Here is a 20,556-nt window from a genome sequence, read left to right on the forward strand (position 1 = left end):
ACCTGCCTACAGAGGCTCTATGAGAAAGTGGACACAAGACGATAAGAGAAGATCATGTTGAGAAGAGGTTATTCAGCTCATTGCACACTAGGCGATGCGGTCACACTGAAGTAAAGATTCCTAGTGTATTATTCAGTGTGAAGTGGTACCTGTTTCCCTAAGATCTGACTTTCTTCTTGAAAGGCATGACTCAGTGCCCGGTGCTCAGTGCTCAGTGACTCAGAGTACTGCTGTAGCTGTGCCAGATTCTGCTACTGCCCCTGTTCTGGGCAACAGCAGGCCAGGTCAGTGGCATAGAGGAGGAATTTGATCTCTATGCAGTGTGGTATTTGGCCAGGAGTTGCAGACTCTTCTATCACCTCTGCTAGCTTATTTATATATACTGTATATTGAACAGTGTTGGTTTCACTCCAGAAATGTGAGTGAAGAACTCTTCTTTTGTTTTCAATTTGTACTGCGCACTTGTTCTCCAAGAGCGTTGATTTAATCACGTGGTAGACTTTACCCCCTACACCTCTCTTGTTCTTTATCTTTACTGTCTCTCCTCCCCTCCCTCTCTCTCCAGTTGAGTTTCCTCTGTTTCACTTCCAATAAAGCAGAAGCACGACTGCTGGTCAAATCGAAATGCTCCTCTACTTCTGCTTTCGCTCAATGACTCAGTATCCACCCTGTTCCAGGGCCCCCGGGCTCCCTGCTCCCTGGTTATTCTGGGAGAGCTGTACTGCCTGGGTTACAAGAGGATGGATGTGCTGGCTGAGGTCATGCTGCACAAAAAATACTCAATCCTCAGCCTCTTGCATGTGATATGCATGTGTATGTGCATGTGGAAGAACTGTGAACCAATGGACAACATTAACGCTGTGCAACTCCTTTTTCTCCCTTTCCCTCTCATCAACAGAATTGATGAATTCACCAGCACACACACTGAGCAGACCTAAGGGGTAGGATTAAAAGAACCAAGAACCACATACTGTACTCATTACATAAGTACTAACACTGACAGACTGAGGGCACCAGTGCCAGTTGCACCAACACAGAGGTGTCACCTGCGTGTGGACATTGATATCACCGGTGCACAAGCCGATTTCAGCAGGACACACACTAAACTGTGCAGGACAGATTTTATTCATAGTGAACTTTAAAGAGAGAGGATAGGGGCCTAGGGGACAGAGTCAGTGAGAGAGATAGAGGAGGATGAGGGAGAGAGGGCGTAGGCAGGCTAGGCAAGAGAAGGTGGGATGGCGGAGAGAGGAGAGAGAAGATAGGGGAAAGGAGGACAAAAAAAGGGACAGGGAGAAACAGAGGGGAAGTGCCAGAGGGCCCAGTCATCAGTGACTCAGCACTGCTGTCTCACTACTGTCCAAACCGTGCCATAGTGTTTAAATTAGGCACACAGCACTGCTGACTCACGACAGAGGGGGTGGGGGATTCTTCCCTTATCCCTCACAAACCCCCACCCCCGACTCCCATACCTGTCCCACTGGCAGTTTTATTCCCCCAGTCTACACTGGGAGACACACAGCTTCCAGCAGAGAACCTCTGTCACTACAGATGACATCCTGGGTGGAAAATTAAGTAAGCTTCAGAGGTGCCAAAAGACACTCAGAATTCATGCGATTCTGAGGCTGAGGATGTCATCACCCCAGCAGTCCTGCAGAGGTTTGATTGAGGAGGTGCCTGCTTAAATTTATTTGCAGTCACTTTCTTTTCCTCTGTGACTCATCACCTGCCTTGTCTTTGGGCCCCCTGTTCTGAGAGTGCCATACTGCCTGGGTTACAGTTTTCCTCAAACTCCTCTGATTCCATTAGGATTGCGCATGTGGTGCCCTTATGAAGAAACTGCTTAACTGGTCCAACCTTCCCTGTGAATTGGTGTAGGATGCTTTGCTGTCCCACTCTTCCTGTGGCCAACAGAAACTCTTCTTTTCAATTCAATGTTTCAGTCGTGTTCTCTTCAATGTGATTAGTCCTCATTTCACCTCTGACGGCCGTGACCACTCTAATCTCTCCGTCTGTGTTCTCAAAGATGGTTTTCCGAACTCATACATCAGAAAGACTACCGAAACCAAACTTATCCTGCAGCTAGGATCACACCTTCCCCCTTTCTCCATTCATTGGAAGTTTCATTTCACACCTCTCTACACCTATCCTGACTTCACACCTCTTGATTGGCCAGTCTGTCTGTCTACTGCCCTGTCTCTCTCACACCTGAAGAAGGCTCCACGGTCAAAACGTTGTGTTTTCTTCTTCTCTTTTCAGCAGGGAATAAACCTATTATTTGTTCCTTTGCAGCCTACGCATGCTGACGCAGCTCCCCACCTGAACTACTACAGTCCTCTTAAATGCTGAATGTATTCTATTGGATTGAGAATATTGTGCACAACTCTGATTTCCATATTCCAAAAAGAAAATAGTTGCTCTGCAAGGGGGTCAAGGCTAATGAGAAGAAATAAGATTTATCCCTGATTGCGTTTACAAACACAGATGAGCTGAGGAAACGGAAACTCTTTTGACCCTAACCCAGTATGTTCCCATGGGACTTGATACAAATACGCCGAGTCCTGAAAGGCTTTTGATAAAGTTCTGAATCAATGGAATTTCAGGATCTATAATTAAACTAGAAGCATGAGACACAAGTGGGACCTAAAAGGAAGTATATTTGGTTCTTAGAAGAAGAGGGTTTTCTTCACACAAAAGGTGGTAGAGGCTTGAAACAAGCTGCCCAACCAGGTTGCGAAAGGTAATTCCTTAGGATCCTTCAAGGAAGCCAGATAAATTAGCTAGAAAAAAACAGAAATGGCCTCCTCATGTACTTGGGAAATAAATGAACAGATCAGAGCCATCTACGAAATGCAGTGGGTGCTGCTCTCTTATCAGCAGCATATGGGAAAGAGCTGGGCTGCAGACGTGTTCCATCGCTGTAATACAGTGTGACCACACTGCTGTGTTCTTGTCACATTGTATCCAGAGCTGTGATAAATGTGCAGGAAGAGAGAGCAAAAGAGGGAGGGAGAGAGAGGGAGCAGCAGAGGGAGAGCAGGGAAGACAGGGAGGGAGAGAACGAGAGAGACAGGCATCGAAAAGGTTAACAGTGTGAGGCCACTTTCCCACAGTGAAACATGATCTGAGGACTCATAACTCAGTAGAAAGAGGAAGGGAGGGAAGAAAGGGGATTGAGGGAGAAAGAACGCAGAAACAGAAGGAGGATTAAGGAGAAAGAGTGAGAGAAGTGAGGAACAATACCTTGAGTTTTTGTCTCGGACCACAGACACTGGAACACACAGGGACACGCTATTACACATGTGTACGCCTGTTGTCTGCTTCCAAGTGACACCCATTCCATTTGGATTTTCTCTTCCAATTTCTGCTTAAATGTAACCGCACATGGGATAAAAGTAGATCCTAAACTGATAGTTTTGCCATTATCTTTTAAAGCTAGATTTAAAAGAAGATGCCATTTGGTTTATAAAAGTGGGTTCCACCGTGGGCACATTTCCACAGTATCTGTTTGTCAGAAGATCCTGTCTTTGCAAGGACATATTTTTCACACTCTGTATCTGTGTTGATAGTAAGATGGATAAATGCCCACAGACACTTACACACACTGGCACACAGACCTTGTTTGTAGTTGTTGCTTTACCAAAATCAGCTGTTTCTGTGTCAGTGTGCATCAACAGCCACTCTCCCACCCCGCCATCCGAAGAAAGGCAGTGAAATGCAGTGCGTGGCTGTAGGACAGCTCATTGCATGGATGGCTTGGGCCTGGTCTGTTCTGGTTCTGCCTCGGCCTGGTTTGGTCTAGTTTGCCTTGTTTTTGTCCTGGTTGTGCCCTGGCCTGGTCTGTTTTTTTTTTTTCCTGGGTCTTCAGGATTTATCTTACCTGTATAGAGCAGACATCGACAGGGTAGACCCCCCCGAAACCAGGCTCCCAGGAGATCTCCATGCTGGAGTTACTGGCTGACACCTGCTGCAGCTTCTGGGGCTGAGCAGGAATAACTGGGGAGAGGGAGCCAAAGAGACAAAGAGAGAGTGAGTTACAGGTGTGCATTATCCCTTCTTCCAGCAGGTCCTACTTCAGCTGAGGCTGTGATAAGACATTATGGTGTGAGGGATTGAACTGTATGTTCTGCACACACCCACAAGTTGTCAAGAGATCTTAACCAAGCAAGGCGATGAATATCTGTCTTCAACCACACATTGCCTGCTGACTGACAGAGTCTATTCATATGACTGGTGGTCCTAATGTTTGACTACCGAGTATTTTCTAGCCTTTGTTCCAATATCTAGGCTGCATCCTATATCCCAAATTGGATTTTACCATCTCAAGATCCTGGATTATACGCTACAATCCAAGACTGCATCCTGGAGTGTGCTGTAATGTTCATATTATCACTCAACATTCTGGAATGTGACCCACTATTTCATAATCTACCCCTATATTCAGAACGGGGCCCTGTGATCCTTATTCAAGAATATCCTGTTTTTTAGCACAATACTCTCCATACCTCTATATCTCAGACTGTACTCCAGTATCCCAGAATGTACCCCATTATCTCAGACTGCATCTTTACACACTTAACTGTGTCCTAAACTCCCAGACTGCACTTCAATACACCGAACAGCACTAGTGAAACCAGTCTGTCCCCCACCTGTCACAGTCCCCGAGGCTGAAGTCGCTACCCCTTTACGATTGTGGGCCTCACAGGAGAAACTGCTGGTCTTGTTGATGCCTGCGGAGAGGGAGATCGAAAACAAGAGAGCGCGTGTCAGAGAGAGTGTGAGGAAACATTTGTAATCCAGTTCAGAGTAAATATTGGCCTTGAACAGTAATATCGTTTGTTTCCTGTCTCATCTTTGACAATTGCTTCACTGTAGCCAAGCCTGAACGGCCATGAACCCGGTCTTAATACTGATACCGTGTGAGAGGAGTGGGGCGTTTCTGTTGAGGGCTTAACCGCTAACTGTCGGAGAGAGACACTGCAGATGTCCGCCCAACTGTGTGTGATTCTACTTCACTGTATCAGTGTGTCTGTCTAAGAGAGCCACTGTATATAGCTTGCATTGGTTCAGTGCCTGGTGTACCACAAATTTAAGTCTCAATGTGTCAGTAAATCAGTGTGTGTCAGTGCCCAGTGTGTCAGTATATCAGTGTGTGTCAGTGCCCAGTGTGTCAGTAAATCAGTGTGTGTCAGTGCCCAGTGTGTCAGTATATCAGTGTGTGTCAGTGCCCAGTGTGTCAGTAAATCAGTGTGTGTCAGTGCCCAGTGTGTCAGTATATCAGTGTGTGTCAGTGCCCAGTGTGTCAGTATATCAGTGTGTGTCAGTGCCCAGTGTGTCAGTATATCAGTGTGTCAGTAAATCAGTGTGTCAGTGCCCAGTGTGTCAGTAAATCAGTGTGTGTCAGTGCCCAGTGTGTCAGTAAATCAGTGTGTGTCAGTGTCCAGTGTGTCAGTATATCAGTGTGTGTCAGTGCCCAGTGTGTCAGTAAATCAGTGTGTGTCAGTGCCCAGTGTGTCAGTAAATCAGTGTGTGTCAGTGCCCAGTGTGTCAGTATATCAGTGTGTCAGTGCCCAGTGTGTCAGTAAATCAGTGTGTGTCAGTGCCCAGTGTGTCAGTAAATCAGTGTGTGTCAGTGCCCAGTGTGTCAGTAAATCAGTGTGTGTCAGTGCCCAGTGAGTCAGAATATCAGTGTGTGTCAGTGCCCAGTGTGTCAGTAAATCAGTGTGTGTCAGTGCCCAGTGCGTCAGTATATCAGTGTGTGTCAGTGCCCAGTGTGTCAGTAAAGCAGTGTGTGTCAGTGCCCAGTGTGTCAGTATATCAGTGTGTGTCAGTGCCCAGTGTGTCAGTAAATCAGTGTGTGTCAGTGCCCAGTGTGTCAGTATATCAGTGTGTGTCAGTGCCCAGTGTGTCAGTAAATCAGTGTGTGTCAGTGCCCAGTGTGTCAGTATATCAGTGTGTGTCAGTGCCCAGTGTGTCAGTATATCAGTGTGTGTCAGTGCCCAGTGTGTCAGTAAATCAGTGTGTGTCAGTGCCCAGTGTGTCAGTATATCAGTGTGTGTCAGTGCCCAGTGTGTCAGTAAATCAGTGTGTGTCAGTGCCCAGTGTGTCAGTAAATCAGTGTGTGTCAGTGCCCAGTGTGTCAGTAAATCAGTGTGTGTCAGTGCCCAGTGTGTCAGTAAATCAGTGTGTGTCAGTGCCCAGCTGGTCCAGGAGAGACTTGATGGCATAGGCTTCATCACAGTGTCCTGACCATCTGAGTCCGGGGCTCGGAGCGCCTGACCTCGTCATCCTGGTTTTATTCCCTGTCCCTGTTCCGGATTTTAACTGTTTGTTTAGTCTAGGATGGATTCCCCGGTTTTGGACTTTGGACTGCGCCCCGGATTCCCCCTTTTGGGCTTCCCTGAACTTGTTTGCCATCACCACGCCCCTCGAGCACCGGATCACCGTAGTCACGCCCCCCTGTCTGTCAACCCGTCCTGATCCTCATCGTCTTACTTCCGGATTATACCGTCTGCATCGGGTCCTGAACTACGCTTCGCGAGAGCCTGGACCGGCTCCCGTTACAGCCCAGAGCACAGTGTGTCAGTGCCCAGTGCCACTACATCAGTGTGTGTCAGTGTGCTGACAGGACCAGTGGGGGAAGTGTGGGGTTTGGAAACAGCTGAGCTCTACAATCCTGCTTCTGCTTTTCTCTCCCTTCAGGGAAAGAAAATGCGTGACTGACCCGACACACACTCACTCAAGACCATGCACTAAAACGCACACTCACATTCACTCACCAACACACACATTCATATACACTCTGCACTGTATTGTGCTGTACAGTACTGCTTTCCGTTGTTCTTTGCAATACATGTTGTGCTGAGTTGTATCACATTGTACTGTGTTGACCTGAGCCAGGTTTTCCCCTGAGGTTAGCTCCGTGCAACGCAGACCTGGGCTGTAAACATATTTCAACACACTCGCCTTCCCCCAGGCGTTAGAATAACTCAGAGTGCCGAGACTGCCTGTTTCACATCCCCAGACATCCTGCTGTTTCTTTCACTTCTAACTTTGGCGCATAGCAAGTGGAAGGACTTCCAACAACCAGCTTGACACAGATGTGGGAACAGTGATCGGCCATGCTGGCTGGCAGTGAGGTTTCCACTGGACAGTGGCCTGGACTGGGCCAGCTGTTGCCACTGGCGGGCTCTGGGACTTGTGTTCGTTCTGCCTTGGTGTCTTTTCTGCACAAGGAATACTGTAATGTAGCACTGGCCTTGTAAGCTACTGCTCTTCAAGAATGTATGAAAGGCACAACAACATGCCACCTTTTGGCCCAGCTAGCTTGTTTGATTACTAGTAGCTAATTAAGCCGAGCAATGTTTGACATCATCTTTGACAGCATAAATAGGTAACTTGTTCCATGCATCCGCAACCCTTTGTGTAAAGTGCCTCCTGTTCCCATGTCCACTGGGTTGATTTGTGTTAATGGATTTGGGGATTTTCAGGACTCGTATCTGGTCCCCTGATTTATGAATTAACTGTTTAATACCGTGCTCATTTAAAATTATTCAACTAAAACGATTTAACACAGACTAAACAAACAGCTAATTAATCATGCAGTTAAATTGGTTTCAGTGAATCTCTTGGCTGAGCAGTGCTGTGGCCGCTGCTCAGTGTGGCAAGTGATGGGTGTATCTGGCAGGTGGGATCTGTCTCGTTCTCTCCTGAGTGGGTACAGGAGTCCATGCCTTTACCCAGGTCTTTAAAGCCTTTCTAGACAGAAGTGGTTTTAGCAAAACTTTCTGAAGAGTAACCACAATTAGGTATGAAGTAATACAGGATTTCCTTCAAAGTTCATACTGAAAGCATGACGTAAGAAAGCAATTACAACACATTCCACTTTCATTCATAGAATTCCCCTAAAGACTTTAACAGAAGCAACGTTTTTATTATTTATAATTATGCAAAGCCCCAGTTCCATGGAATGATGCCTTCAGGTCTGATCGCCATGCTGTATGCAAGGGGTTGCTGCTCTACAAGCAGCACTAAGAAAAACAACCAGAGTAATTCCTGGTCCGAACATGGACGGTCATATTTGGACAGACAGAGGGAACAAAACAGTACAGGCATAGAATCAGGATCCAGACGGAAACCAGGAGAAACGTCTTTACACACAAAGTTGTTGGGGTGTTGAAGAAGACTCCTGCGAGCTATTAAAACTGAGCTCTTGAGATTCTTTAAGAAACAGCATGAGGGTGGTTTTTTTAAAGTCGTTAATCTGCTGGCAACCAAATGAACAAGAAAGGCGGAATGGTCTTCTTTTGTTTTGTGATCTTCCTGGTGTTTCTTGGTGGGCCTAAGTGTCTGCTCCAATTAGTTGCTAACAGTTGCATGTCTTAAGCGAGGCTGTGGCTCCTGGAGACTCTCACTAAGCCAGAACGCCACACATTCCTCCCCGGTGACTAACTGTGCTCCAGCCCTCAAGCCGTGACTGAGTTCTGTCCCTCCTTGACTTAGCCCGCAGCATCTGCGACAGAGGGGGCTGACAGCTTTGATCTCCGGGCTGTTTACCCTCTTTGTCTGGACGCCTGCACCCTGAGTCACCCCTGCAGTCTCGTGCCACCGTTTGAGTTAGAGAGGCAGAGGAAATACCTGACAGGCTCTGTGGTCTCGATTCAAATTCAAATAACAACAGAGCCCCAGCCCCCTGCCTCCTCTCCAGCTGCTAACATTCCTGCCTCTTGAGTGGAATGACAGTGTCCTCCGATTTATTCATACCCCCCAAAGAAACCGGAACAAAATACAATCATTCAAGAGGATTTACAGATTGGATAATGTGCCTTGCTTAAAAAATGTTCTACTGGAATTATAATACAGCTACAGAGTCGTATTTGTCATAAAAAATTAATTGAATTCCAGAAAATGCAGGGGTCACGTTTATCCAGACCTCTAGAAATGTCTTTAAATGAAATCCAACACAAACAAATCTACAATAACACTCTACTCTTTGGAAGTGCGGTGGGAGCCTTGGAGCTATATAAGAGCCTCAGAAGGCTTCCTGCTTCTCAGGGCTATAAAAGGAGGTAACATATGGAAGACATTCAGTACTATACACACTACTCTTGGCATAATCCCTGCCAAGGAAGAATTTACAAACTGCTACCTACAGGGCTGTAAATAAATGTGAACCTTGTGTTTTCTGGGCTTAAATGAATTATGACAGATATGAATTTGCTCCATGCAAAGCTATTGAGATTACAGTATGATATTTTTAGTTTTTTTAAACCAACTTCAAAAGATACGTAAGTCTTTCTGTTATACGGTGTGCTGTACTGACACACAATTATACTGATGTACTTGCACAGTAATGTATTAGCGCACTGCACTACACAGTGACATACTGGCACACTGCCGTACTGACACAGTGATATACTGGCTCAGTCTCTACTGAGACAGTGATTTACTGGCACACTGCCATACTGACACAGTGACATACTGGCACACCAATGCACCGACACAGTGATATACTGGTACACTGCTATACTGACACGGTGATATACTGGCACCCTGCTGTACTGCTGTACTGACACAGTGATATACTGGCACACTTCTGTACTGACACAGTGACATACTGCCACACTGATGCACTCACACTGTGATATACTGGCACACTGCTGTACTGACACAGTGACATACTGCCACACTGATGCACTCACACTGTGATATACTGGCACACTGCTGTACTGACACAGTGATATACTGGCACACTGCTGTACTGACACAGTGACATACTGCCACACTGATGCACTCACACTGTGATATACTGGCACACTGCTGTACTGACACAGTGACATACTGGCACACTGCTGTACTGACACAGTGACATACTGCCACACTGATGCACTCACACTGTGATATACTGGCACACTGCTGTACTGACACAGTGACATACTGCCACACTGATGCACTCACACTGTGATATACTGGCACACTGCTGTACTGACACAGTGATATACTGGCACACTGCTGTACTGACACAGTGACATACTGCCACACTGATGCACTCACACTGTGATATACTGGTACACTGCTGTACTGACACAGTGACATACTGCCACACTGATGCACTCACACTGTGATATACTGGCACACTGCTGTACTGACACAGTGATATACTGGCACCCTGCTGTACTGCTGTACTGACACTGTGATATACTGGCACACTTCTGTACTGACACAGTGACATACTGCCACACTGATGCACTCACACTGTGATATACTGGCACACTGCTGTACTGACACAGTGACATACTGCCACACTGATGCACTCACACTGTGATATACTGGCACACTGCTGTACTGACACAGTGATATACTGGCACACTGCTGTACTGACACAGTGACATACTGCCACACTGATGCACTCACACTGTGATATACTGGTACACTGCTGTACTGACACAGTGACATACTGCCACACTGATGCACTCACACTGTGATATACTGGCACACTGCTGTACTGACACAGTGATATACTGGCACCCTGCTGTACTGACACAGTGATATACTGGCACACTGCTGTACTGACACAGTGACATACTGGCACACTGATGCACTCACACAGTGACATACTGGCACACTGATGCACTCACACAGTGACATACTGGCACACTGCTGTACTGACCAGTGATATACTGCCACACTGCTGTACTGACACAGTGATATACTGGCGCACTGATGCACTGACACAGTGATATACTGGTACACTGCTGCACTGACACAGTGACATACTGGCACACTGCTGTACTGACAGTGATATAGTGATATTCTGATATACAGATAGCAGGATATGGAGGCCATCATACCATCTGCTTGCCAGACTGAAAAACTGAAAAATATAAACATACACACTGAGGGAGAGAGTGAGACGGTACCTGAGAGAGTCAGTGTGGAGGGAGAGAGGGCGAGGGGCTGATCCAGTTTGTTGAGGGGCGCCCCATCCTGCAGCCAGATGACATGGACGGGCTCTGGGGGGCCGTGGGCCCGACACACCAGGCTGAAACTGTGATTGGCAGCCACTGTCTTGTCCTGGGGCTCCTCAGAGAAGTGAGGGAGGCCTGAAAGAGAATGAACGGGAGAAGAGTAAGAAAGAGGAGTGGAGGAGGGGAGGAAGAAGAGACCATGAAGAGAGGATCATTCAAATCAGAGTTCAGGTGATGGCTAGGTATGGTTCATTCTGACCTGATAGTTGGGCAGACAAACCCACAAACAAAAAGAGAGACAGGCACACAGACACACAGAGACGTGGGTGAGAAACAAAGCTCTCAGTCCTGTCGTTTTTCAGGAAAGACGGACAGATTGCAGGACTTACCCTCCAACTCAATGTGACCCTCCATGGAGACAGTGTCCTGCCCGCCTACAGTCACCACACAGCGATACACCCCCATATCAGATAGATGCACTTCTTCAATCCTGAGGAAGATGAGTTTGGGTTAATATGCATATTCTGTTCTGAGAGAGAAGAGTTAATCCACACACTGCACTGGGAGAGAAGAGTTAATCCACACACTCCACTGGGAGAGAAGAGTTAATCCACACACTGCACTGGGAGAGAAGAGTTAATCCACACACTGCACTGGGAGAGAAGAGTTAATCCACACACTGCACTGGGAGAGAAGAGTTAATCCACACACTGCACTGGGAGAGAAGAGTTAATCCACACAGAGGAAATTAGAAGGCAGTTAGGATGGATTTATAAAGAAGGCAGTTAGATAGGCAGTGACAGAGCTCACCACACCTTAGCATGCTCACAGCCAGCCAGCTGTCCTCGTTCATGGACATGTGCATCTGGTTGGTATCAGCGAGGTCCAGGGGCGTCCCGTCTCTCTGCCACACAATATCGGGGGGATCCTGCACCCCTTCTCCCTGCAGTTCACAGCGCAGACTCACTGGCTTCCCCAGGGATGAGGTCACATTACCAGGGTCCTGCACAAACTGCAACCCTGCACACAAGAGCACAGCCAGTCAGACCAACCTAAAGACCCCGTCGGACACAGCAGCATGGAGAGGGCCGGAAAACAGACAGGACAGGGACATTCCGGGATTGTCACCTGGCTGGCAAGACCTACAAAACAGGAGTCATTTTACACCGTCATCTCTGTGTCTTCAGAGCTCCTGGAGAGGCCAGACAGCGGTGGAACTGGCAATGTCCACAGACAGGCACCTACAGCATGTGTGCTGGTGAACTTATGTGTGCTTGACTGAATGGTGTCTTGTACACAGTTTATTCTATTTAACTGTGATGTGATTTAGCTATTTAACAGGATGTTAAAGGTTTAGGATTGCAGCTAGTAGCAGGGCAAAGGTTAAAGAACTGGATTAGTGTAAGAAGCCAAGGACCCCATAACAAACTAATATACAGGCATCCGCATACAGTTATTTTTAAACATTCTCAGAATTGACTGAGACGCCATACACTTTTGTGGGTTCCCATAATATAGTTACACATCCTGGAAGCATTACAGGATGCCCACGATAGCCTCTGTAAGCTAATGATCATGAACACGACCATCTTCCTCAGTCATATCAGAAAGTCATCTCTACTGCACCTCCCAGGAAAGAAACTGGAGCCCACAAGCAGTCTGATAAATGCTAAAGACAATGGCCTCTTCCTTCTCCAGCGGTTTTGCTGTTTTGCTGAGTGAACACACTGATAGTGAATGTCAGGTCAAGGTAACAGACTCACATATGGATGTCTCTCCCTCTGTGCTTTGTGATAATGCAGCTGTGTGCTAGTGGAGATTGCTCAGGGTCAGTGTTGTGTGTTAATGCAGACTGCTTACTGTCAGTATTGTGTGTTAGAGGAGATTGCTCACTGTTGGCGTTGTGTGTTAATGAAGATTGCTCATTGTCTGGGTTGAGTGTTAATCAGATGTTCAGTGTCAGGGTTGTGCTGTGTGTAAATGCAGATGCTCGGTGTCAGTGTTGAAGTCTCTCTGGTGTTTCATACATGTAAACTGGTCTGCTATGGTGAGAAATGTACAGGTTGTGGACTGTGTTGCAGAGTATTGCATCACCAGCACTGAGTGTAGGACTGTGTCCAACATCACTCCCACAGCACACTGCTGTATGCACACTCTCCTCTCTCTCCCTCACTCCCTCTTCCACTTGCAGTCTCTTCCTATTCCACTGTCACTGATCCTCTTGTTCAATCCCTCATTCTTTCCCTTCTCATCCTTTCTTCTTCCCTTTTCACCACCCTTGCTCCCTGACTCTTGCTTGTCCCTTTTGCTATGGCCGTCTTGCGTCTCAGTGAAGTTTTCTCAGGCCCATCAGCAGCCCCCCTCCCTGCCTGGCCCTTCCTCTTTGTCTTGAATTAGACCCTGACCTCTCACCCTTCACCTCTATGGTCTGGGGTGCAGTTCTATCCCGTTGTCATAGTGAAGAATGCCCCCAGAGTACCGACCTGACACACACTATCACACACACACTGACTCACATACGGACATACCCTGTGACAAATACTGACATGCACACGCACAGTGACACACAAGGTCCTACACACACATACCAACACACTATCACACACCACTAACACACACACACATACAAACACACTGTCACACACCACTAACACTGACACACAAGGTTATACACACACATACCAACACACTATCACACACCACTAACACACACTCACACTGACACACAAGGTTATACACACATACCAACACACTGTCACACACCACGTACAGTATGTGTTAGTATTCTGTCCTTGTGGGGGATTATCTGCTCTCATTCTGTTTTCGTTTACTGCCATCTGCATTCAAGTGAATGTTCACAAAGTATTTTAAAATAATACTTTTGGTGCTTTAAGACGGACAAAAAGCCATTTGGTTTATAAAAAAAACTTCACTGCCATTGAGAAAACATCACAACATCGTATGCTTTTCAGGCGTTACTGACTTTGGGGGTGTTTTAAAGACCCAGTGTCTTTATAAACAAGGGCAAAAACAGTTTTGTTTGCACAGTGGGTGCTGGCACGTTGTACGGAAGTGCCTCGTATCCCACATTTTACTAGACAGTTGTTGGACAGATACAGTATATACGGATTAGTTCTTATGGTTTCATTGAGCTAGACAGCAGAACCATCTAGTGATCCAATTCTGCTTTGTTTATGTTAAAGGTCTTATATACAAAGAGTCATAGTGACTTCAGTTTACAGTTAAAATCACCATAACCCTTTCAGGGATTTCTTGTAAGGTGCATATATACACCTGTCATATTGCTGGGCATAGTACGCCTGTACTACACTGATGAGACCTTATAATAGGAAAAGAGCTGTTTTTGCACCTACCTCTGGCTTCTTACATGCAAAGCTGAATTAGAACTCTTTTTAGATGGTTCAGCTGTCCAATACTGTGAAAGAGTCAGAGCTATTTATTATTCAGATATTCCGCGGTTGATCCATTGATAAATACAATCATCAATTCAATAATCAATTCAATTCAATTTCATCAATTTCCCTACGGGATTAATAAAGTATTATCTATCTATCTATACACACATACTGTGTTACAACCTCAGAAGCTAGCTTCTTACACTAAAGGGAATCCCTTAAAGTGTCTCTCTCTCCTTCATCCATTTCGGTTTACAATCACATTCAGACCCACTGTAGGTGTTACAGAATGAATTGGTTCTGCCAAAACACCAAGCACACTTCCGCTCAAACGCATTAGTACCACCCTGCCTCCCTCATCCTCCTCTGTCTCTCCCTGGCTCCAGCCTCTTTCCTGAGATAAGTCTGTGCACAGAGAATTCCTCCTCCAATCGGTCATTCAAGGATTCAAGATCCTTTCCAAGTATCTCCTTCCTCGTCTAACTCTGCTCTCTTCTCTTCTTCTCTCATTCTCCAAGAGCTGGTTCCTCTTTCTTTTTCTTTGCCTAGCTCTTTTCCTTCTGCTTTCTCCCCTTTCTCATTCAGTTCTTTCTCTGACCCTTGACAATATTTTTCAACTTCAAATCACCTCTGATTCATTCCTTCCATAACAAACCTCTCTTCTTCTCCTTCTCCCTCTCTTTCTGACTCATTCAAATTTTCAATTAATCAACCACCCACTCACAACGAGTTGCACTGATCTGGATTCTTATAGTGTATGTGAAGTGCTCTGACACATCCTAGTCGCAAGTCACGAGATTCTTATGTCCTCGTGGAGTATAATGACACAGCCCCTGCACAGTGGTCTAGATTTCTACAGTACCTGTGAAGTACACTGCCACAGCTCTGGGCAGTGTATCAATGTCAGTGCTGTAGCAGTATTAGCAGTGGTGCTGTGTCAGTGCAGGTGCAGTATTAGCAGTGGTGCTGTGTCAGTGCAGGTGCAGTATTAGCAGTGGTGCTGTATCAGTGCAGGTGCAATATTAGCAGTGGTGCTGTGTCAGTGCAGGTGCAATATTAGCAGTGGTGCTGTGTCAGTGCAGGTGCAATATTAGCAGCGGTGCTGTGTCAGTGCTGTAGCAATATTAGCAGTGGTGCTGTGTCAGTGCAGGTGCAATATTAGCAGTGGTGCTGTATCAGTGCAGGTGCAATATTAGCAGCGGTGCTGTGTCAGTGCTGTAGCAATATTAGCAGCGGTGCTGTGTCAGTGCTGTAGCAATATTAGCAGCGATGCTGTGTCAGTGCTGTAGCAGTATTAGCAGCGGTGCTGTGTCAGTGCAGGTGCAGTATTAGCAGTGGTGCTGTATCAGTGCAGGTGCAATATTAGCAGTGGTGCTGTGTCAGTGCAGGTGCAATATTAGCAGCGGTGCTGTGTCAGTGCTGTAGCAGTATTAGCAGTGGTGCTGTGTCAGTGCAGGTGCAATATTAGCAGTGGTGCTGTGTCATTGCAGGTGTAGTATTAGCAGTGGTGCTGTGTCAGTGCAGGTGCAATAGAAGCAGTGTTGCCCTCCCAGTGTTATTTCACTTTCTCTGTACCTGTATTGTGTTGCGGTCACTCACCCTTCTGCGTTTCGGCGCCGCCCCGTGTCCACAGTGATGAGAGCACCAGCGCCAGAAGCACCGCGCCCCCGCACAGGTCCCGCAGCATCGCAGCTCCGCTCGCCTTCTTGTCCTGGGAAGGATGCGGTCTCCCCCGACTCCCCGGCTCTCCTGCAGCGGTCCCCCGAGCTGGTTCCGCTGGCTGCTCCTCTGGGTGTCACCGCATGACTCCCGGCCGGGACACCGACCTGAGGCAGCCTGCGGACCCGGGCGAGGCTACTTTCTAATAGTAAATATGACAGAGGATTTTTTTTTATTTCTGAATATATCTATCTTTAAAAAATATTTTTCGTTTAAAGACGCAACTGAAACCAGTTCTTCTGAAACTGAAACTTCGATAAGTCCCGAAAGCGAAGTCACTGTTCAGAGTCCAATAAATATATATTGAAGAGCCACCGTTGACTGTCGTTTGCTTTTTGGATCAAGTTTTAAAACACCCCAGCGAAAGTATTCTGGAATTAAAACTAATCCTACAATGAATAGCGATCATTGATGAAAACAAGAGCCACTGCACTGTATTCCGCTGAGGCGAAGGCAGCGACCGCGTCTTCGGGAACTCACAGGGCACGTCCAGTCAAAATAGCAACACCACAGCACACAAAGTTCGCTCTTCTCGTGTGAAAGTGGAAGTGGACTTCAGTCAGGAGACTTCTGGCGAACCGACTGGTCCCGACCCGACCCAACCCGACCCGCGCGCCTCGCCGGACTCAGCCTCCCGAGCGCTCGCGCATCCCCCTTCTCCCTGTTTTCGACTTTGTTTTTTCTTCAAACAAAACTCAAGATTCCTTCACTCGGCCCCTCTCCACCCTCTCTCCCCACATCCTCCGCCCTCCCTCCATCGAGCCCCCCTCCCTCTCGCTGCCTTGTCCATCCCCGTGGCCTGGCCGCGGAGTAAGTGAACAGCGACAGTACAGTATGTTAAGTCTTCACAGTCAGTGTCACTTTTCCATCGAGAGAGGAGTTGTTGTTGTTGTTGTTGTTGTTGTTTTAGACGCTTACAGTGTGCTCTTGGGTTTTTTAGTAATGACCAGTAATTTTTAGTAATGGCGAAGCATTTTCAGTTGTAATTTGCGCGCTGTGTGTACCCGTCTGTCCAGGGGTCTGGGTGTCAGGGATGAGGTGGTTGTGTGCTCTGTGTGTTCCCTACGCTGGACTGCAGACTCCAAGACCGGGGATTCTGGCAGCCATTACGCCTGGGAATAGTCAGAAGTTTGCAGTTCGTCTCTCGTGATTTTTTTTTCCTCCTTAGAAAGTGGAATTTCCAGTTGTCCCTGTCCGCACACGCGTGGCAGTGCCCCGGGTTTCAGGTGTGAACGAGCGGGTGGGTGGGGGGAACGGCGGAGTTTTGGGGGGTAATTGCGCTTGCTGGCTGAGTAAACCCTTACTTCAGCACAGAGCGATTAAGGCTCCGTCTCCGGTCGCCCGTGTGAGCCGTGAGGCTGCGTGACGTCACAGCCCGGCGGGCTTCTGACGGGATTGATCCGCGGCCGCGGGGCGGCGATGTCACGCGCTAAACCAGAAGATAAGGGGTTGTCCGTCTCCAACTGACCACTGAATGAGACAGAGGGCACTTCTGTGCACAGAGAGGGGTGGGGGTAGGGAACATCTGTGCTTGGAGCGGTATCACACTGGGATCACACCTGGACCTCTGCCGCGCCCTCCCCACCTCGACCCCCCCGTGCTCCTCCTCGGACCCCGGGGAGGCCAGGAGGTCACGCCCGCAGGCCCGTCTGATCCGCAGGGTGTGTGAAGTGAGGAGGGCCGTGCTGGCCCGAAGACCCCCAGCCCCCATCGGGGGGGGTGCTGTTTCTTTAAGAGGCTTCGCGGAGTTCCCAGGGTCCGCGACACGGAGACGCGCTGAAGAAGGAGAAAGACCCCATTGTCTCCTCAATAGAGGACTGGGGCTCAGGGAGGGCGGGGAGGACGAGGGAGACGGGCTTCTGATGGGGAGAAAGAGAGAGAGAGAGGGTGTGTGAGGACAGGCGGGGGGGAGAGCGAGGCATTCAGGATCCTATCTGTTGTACGGCCATCAAAACAGACTTTATTTGTGTTTACTGGGTTTATCTGATATGCGAGTGCTGGTAGCGCTTTAGATTGCTGCAAAGCCTATTATCACACAGCCCGGGTCGACTGTTAAAACGTCACTTTGCACTCTTACTGGTAAAGGTTCTGTTTGCGTCGGATAAATATAGGGGTCATCGATTGGCTAAAGTATTCGATTATCATCGGACCACACGTATTCACGCGTCCATCGTAAAGAACACAGACAGTAGTCTGGGTATCGCCAAAGACCGGAAATGGGAGAAGTTTGAAATTCCGAGCTCTCGCCGCTGGCGGTGTCCCCTTAGTGTATGGCTCCACCTCGTGGCCATATTTGGGAATTACCGTTGGCTTCCGCTCCAGTCTGGTCAAAGATACAGAAATAGCTGCCAAAAACAGAGACGTGATAATATTAATGAGGATTTGATAGTTCTGTTCATTTATTTCTGGGTACTGACTTTATACAATTCATCTTAATATTTCTTTTTGTACCTACTGTATTTATACTGCTGGGTATTTCAGAGATGCACACTAAGTGAGGTACCCTGCTGTACCCCATCTGCACACTCTCAAGGATTCAAACCTCTGTGTTTCCATTTATGGATACAGAACTCAAACCATTGATCTGCGCCTCTATATACAGTTACTACTGCTGCAAAAAAGTTACTTCTACTGCTGAGGCTCCTGCAATTACTAGTACTTGGATGACTCAAAATTTCCTTCATCTTAACTGTGACAAGACTGAAGTGATGCTTATTGGCACCCCGCATCAACTTTGTAAAGCCAATCCTGTAACCCTGTCTGTGGATGGTACCGTTCTTGGGCTTCAGTCTAAATTGAAAAACCTTGGGGTGATATTCGATTCTGGCTTAACATTCGACCCACATGTGCAACATATTGTCAAAACGTCTTTTTTTCACCTCAGAAATATCGCTAGACTACACCCTATGCTATCACTAACTGTGGCTGAAAAGCTGATCAACACATTTGTATTCTCTCAAATTGACTGTAATGCTCTACTCGCTGGGATATCTAAATCCACATTGAACAAACAACAGTATGTCCAAAAATCGTCAGCCAGAATCCTGACCAGGTCTAGTGCAAGTGATCACATTACTCCTATCCTGGACTGTATCCTGCACTGGCTTCCTGTCAAGTTTCGTGTCGACTTCAAAATCCTCATGCTCACCTACAAGGCTCTGCATGGCTTGGCACCTCAGTACCTGTCTGATCTATTATCGCCCTACTCCCCACCTCGCAACCTCCGCTCTTCAAATTCTGGTCTCCTACAGTATCTGTCCCCCAAGCCTGTCTACATTGTATGGGTGACAGGGCCTTCTCCTGTTATGCCAAGCTCTGGACCTCTCTGCCCAAGGATATCAGAGAGTCACCTTCTCTAAACTCCTTCAAATCCAGACTCAGAACCTTCTTCTTTAGAAGAGCCTTTACTGAACTGGTTCCATTCTTCACTCCTCTGCTTCTCTTAGTACCACCATCCACGGTCTCCTCTGTGTATTGTAATTGTGTTTTATCTTGTGTATTCTTCTTATTTATTGTAGTTCTCATTCTGTAAAGCGCTTTGAGAAGCCACCTTTAAAGGCGCTATATAAAATAAAGTTTATTATTATTATTATTATTATTATTACTGCTGATACTGATGCTCCTGTCGATCCTGCTACCACTACATTGCCAGTGCCTCTCCTACTGGTACTGCCAGTGGTGTAACTACAGCTGCTGCTTCTAGAGCTACCGCAGGCTCTCCTGCTGCTACAGCTGCCAGGAAACCAAAACCACCAGGCAGACACCAAGGCCATGAGACAGCGCAGAGAGGGTTAAAGTGCACATAGCAATTACGAGTAAAACCTAATGCAACACCTCATCAATCACTTTTGCTAAGGGTCTCAACAATCTCTACAATAACACCCTTAGTAATAACTTTGATTTCATTCCTTTATTTAATTAGATCATTCAAAACAGAACAAATTCTATTTGATGGAGTTTACAAAGTCGGGGAGGGACCACAACCACAGCCAAGCACAGTCAACCTCAGCGGTCCCAAATCACATTCATTCACGACGTCATCTCCTGCTGTTAACGAGCAATACTGCATGCCAGCTCCTTCTCTCCCCCTGCAGCTGCCCCTGGTCACCCCTCAGTCTGCACAGGGGTCTTGACCCCCTCGTCCTGTGGTCACAAGGCTGGCCCTCAGCCAAGCGGGTCAACCAGATGTACTGTCAGTAAAACACTCTATGAATCTTTCAAGCCTTTCACCACGCTTAAGTGTAGGGGGTTGTTATTCCTAGTGAACTGGAGCAATTTGCGATAATAATAATAACAACAACAATCATAATAATAATAACAATAATCATAATAATATCATCATCATCATCATCTTCATCATCATCATCATCATTATCATTGTTATAATTACATTTGATATACCACCTTTAAAGGTAACTTTCTAAAGTATTTTATAGAAAGATAACAAAGTTAAA

At 47.1% G+C, this 20,556-nt stretch overlaps 1 protein-coding gene across 1 annotated transcript in view; it reads right to left on the bottom strand.

Moving 5' to 3' along the window:
* The window catches only part of axl (AXL receptor tyrosine kinase), a 42,289-nt gene extending 25,481 nt beyond the window's left edge, over window positions 1-16,808 (bottom strand). The window contains exons 1-7 of the mRNA XM_088627891.1: window positions 16,583-16,808; window positions 15,983-16,244; window positions 11,783-11,987; window positions 11,357-11,457; window positions 10,920-11,102; window positions 4,650-4,730; window positions 3,881-3,996 (exon numbers count right to left, since the gene is read on the bottom strand). Coding sequence (XP_088484017.1) covers window positions 3,881-3,996; window positions 4,650-4,730; window positions 10,920-11,102; window positions 11,357-11,457; window positions 11,783-11,987; window positions 15,983-16,070 — 774 coding nt within the window. The 5' untranslated portion in view covers window positions 16,071-16,244; window positions 16,583-16,808. The remainder of the gene's footprint in view (window positions 1-3,880; window positions 3,997-4,649; window positions 4,731-10,919; window positions 11,103-11,356; window positions 11,458-11,782; window positions 11,988-15,982; window positions 16,245-16,582) is intronic.
* Window positions 16,809-20,556: the final 3,748 nt, after the last annotated feature.

Source organism: Lepisosteus platostomus, chromosome 4 (assembly GCF_059453375.1).
Source record: "Lepisosteus platostomus isolate fLepPlt1 chromosome 4, fLepPlt1.hap1, whole genome shotgun sequence".
In the NCBI taxonomy this organism is placed as follows: domain Eukaryota; kingdom Metazoa; phylum Chordata; class Actinopteri; order Semionotiformes; family Lepisosteidae; genus Lepisosteus; species Lepisosteus platostomus.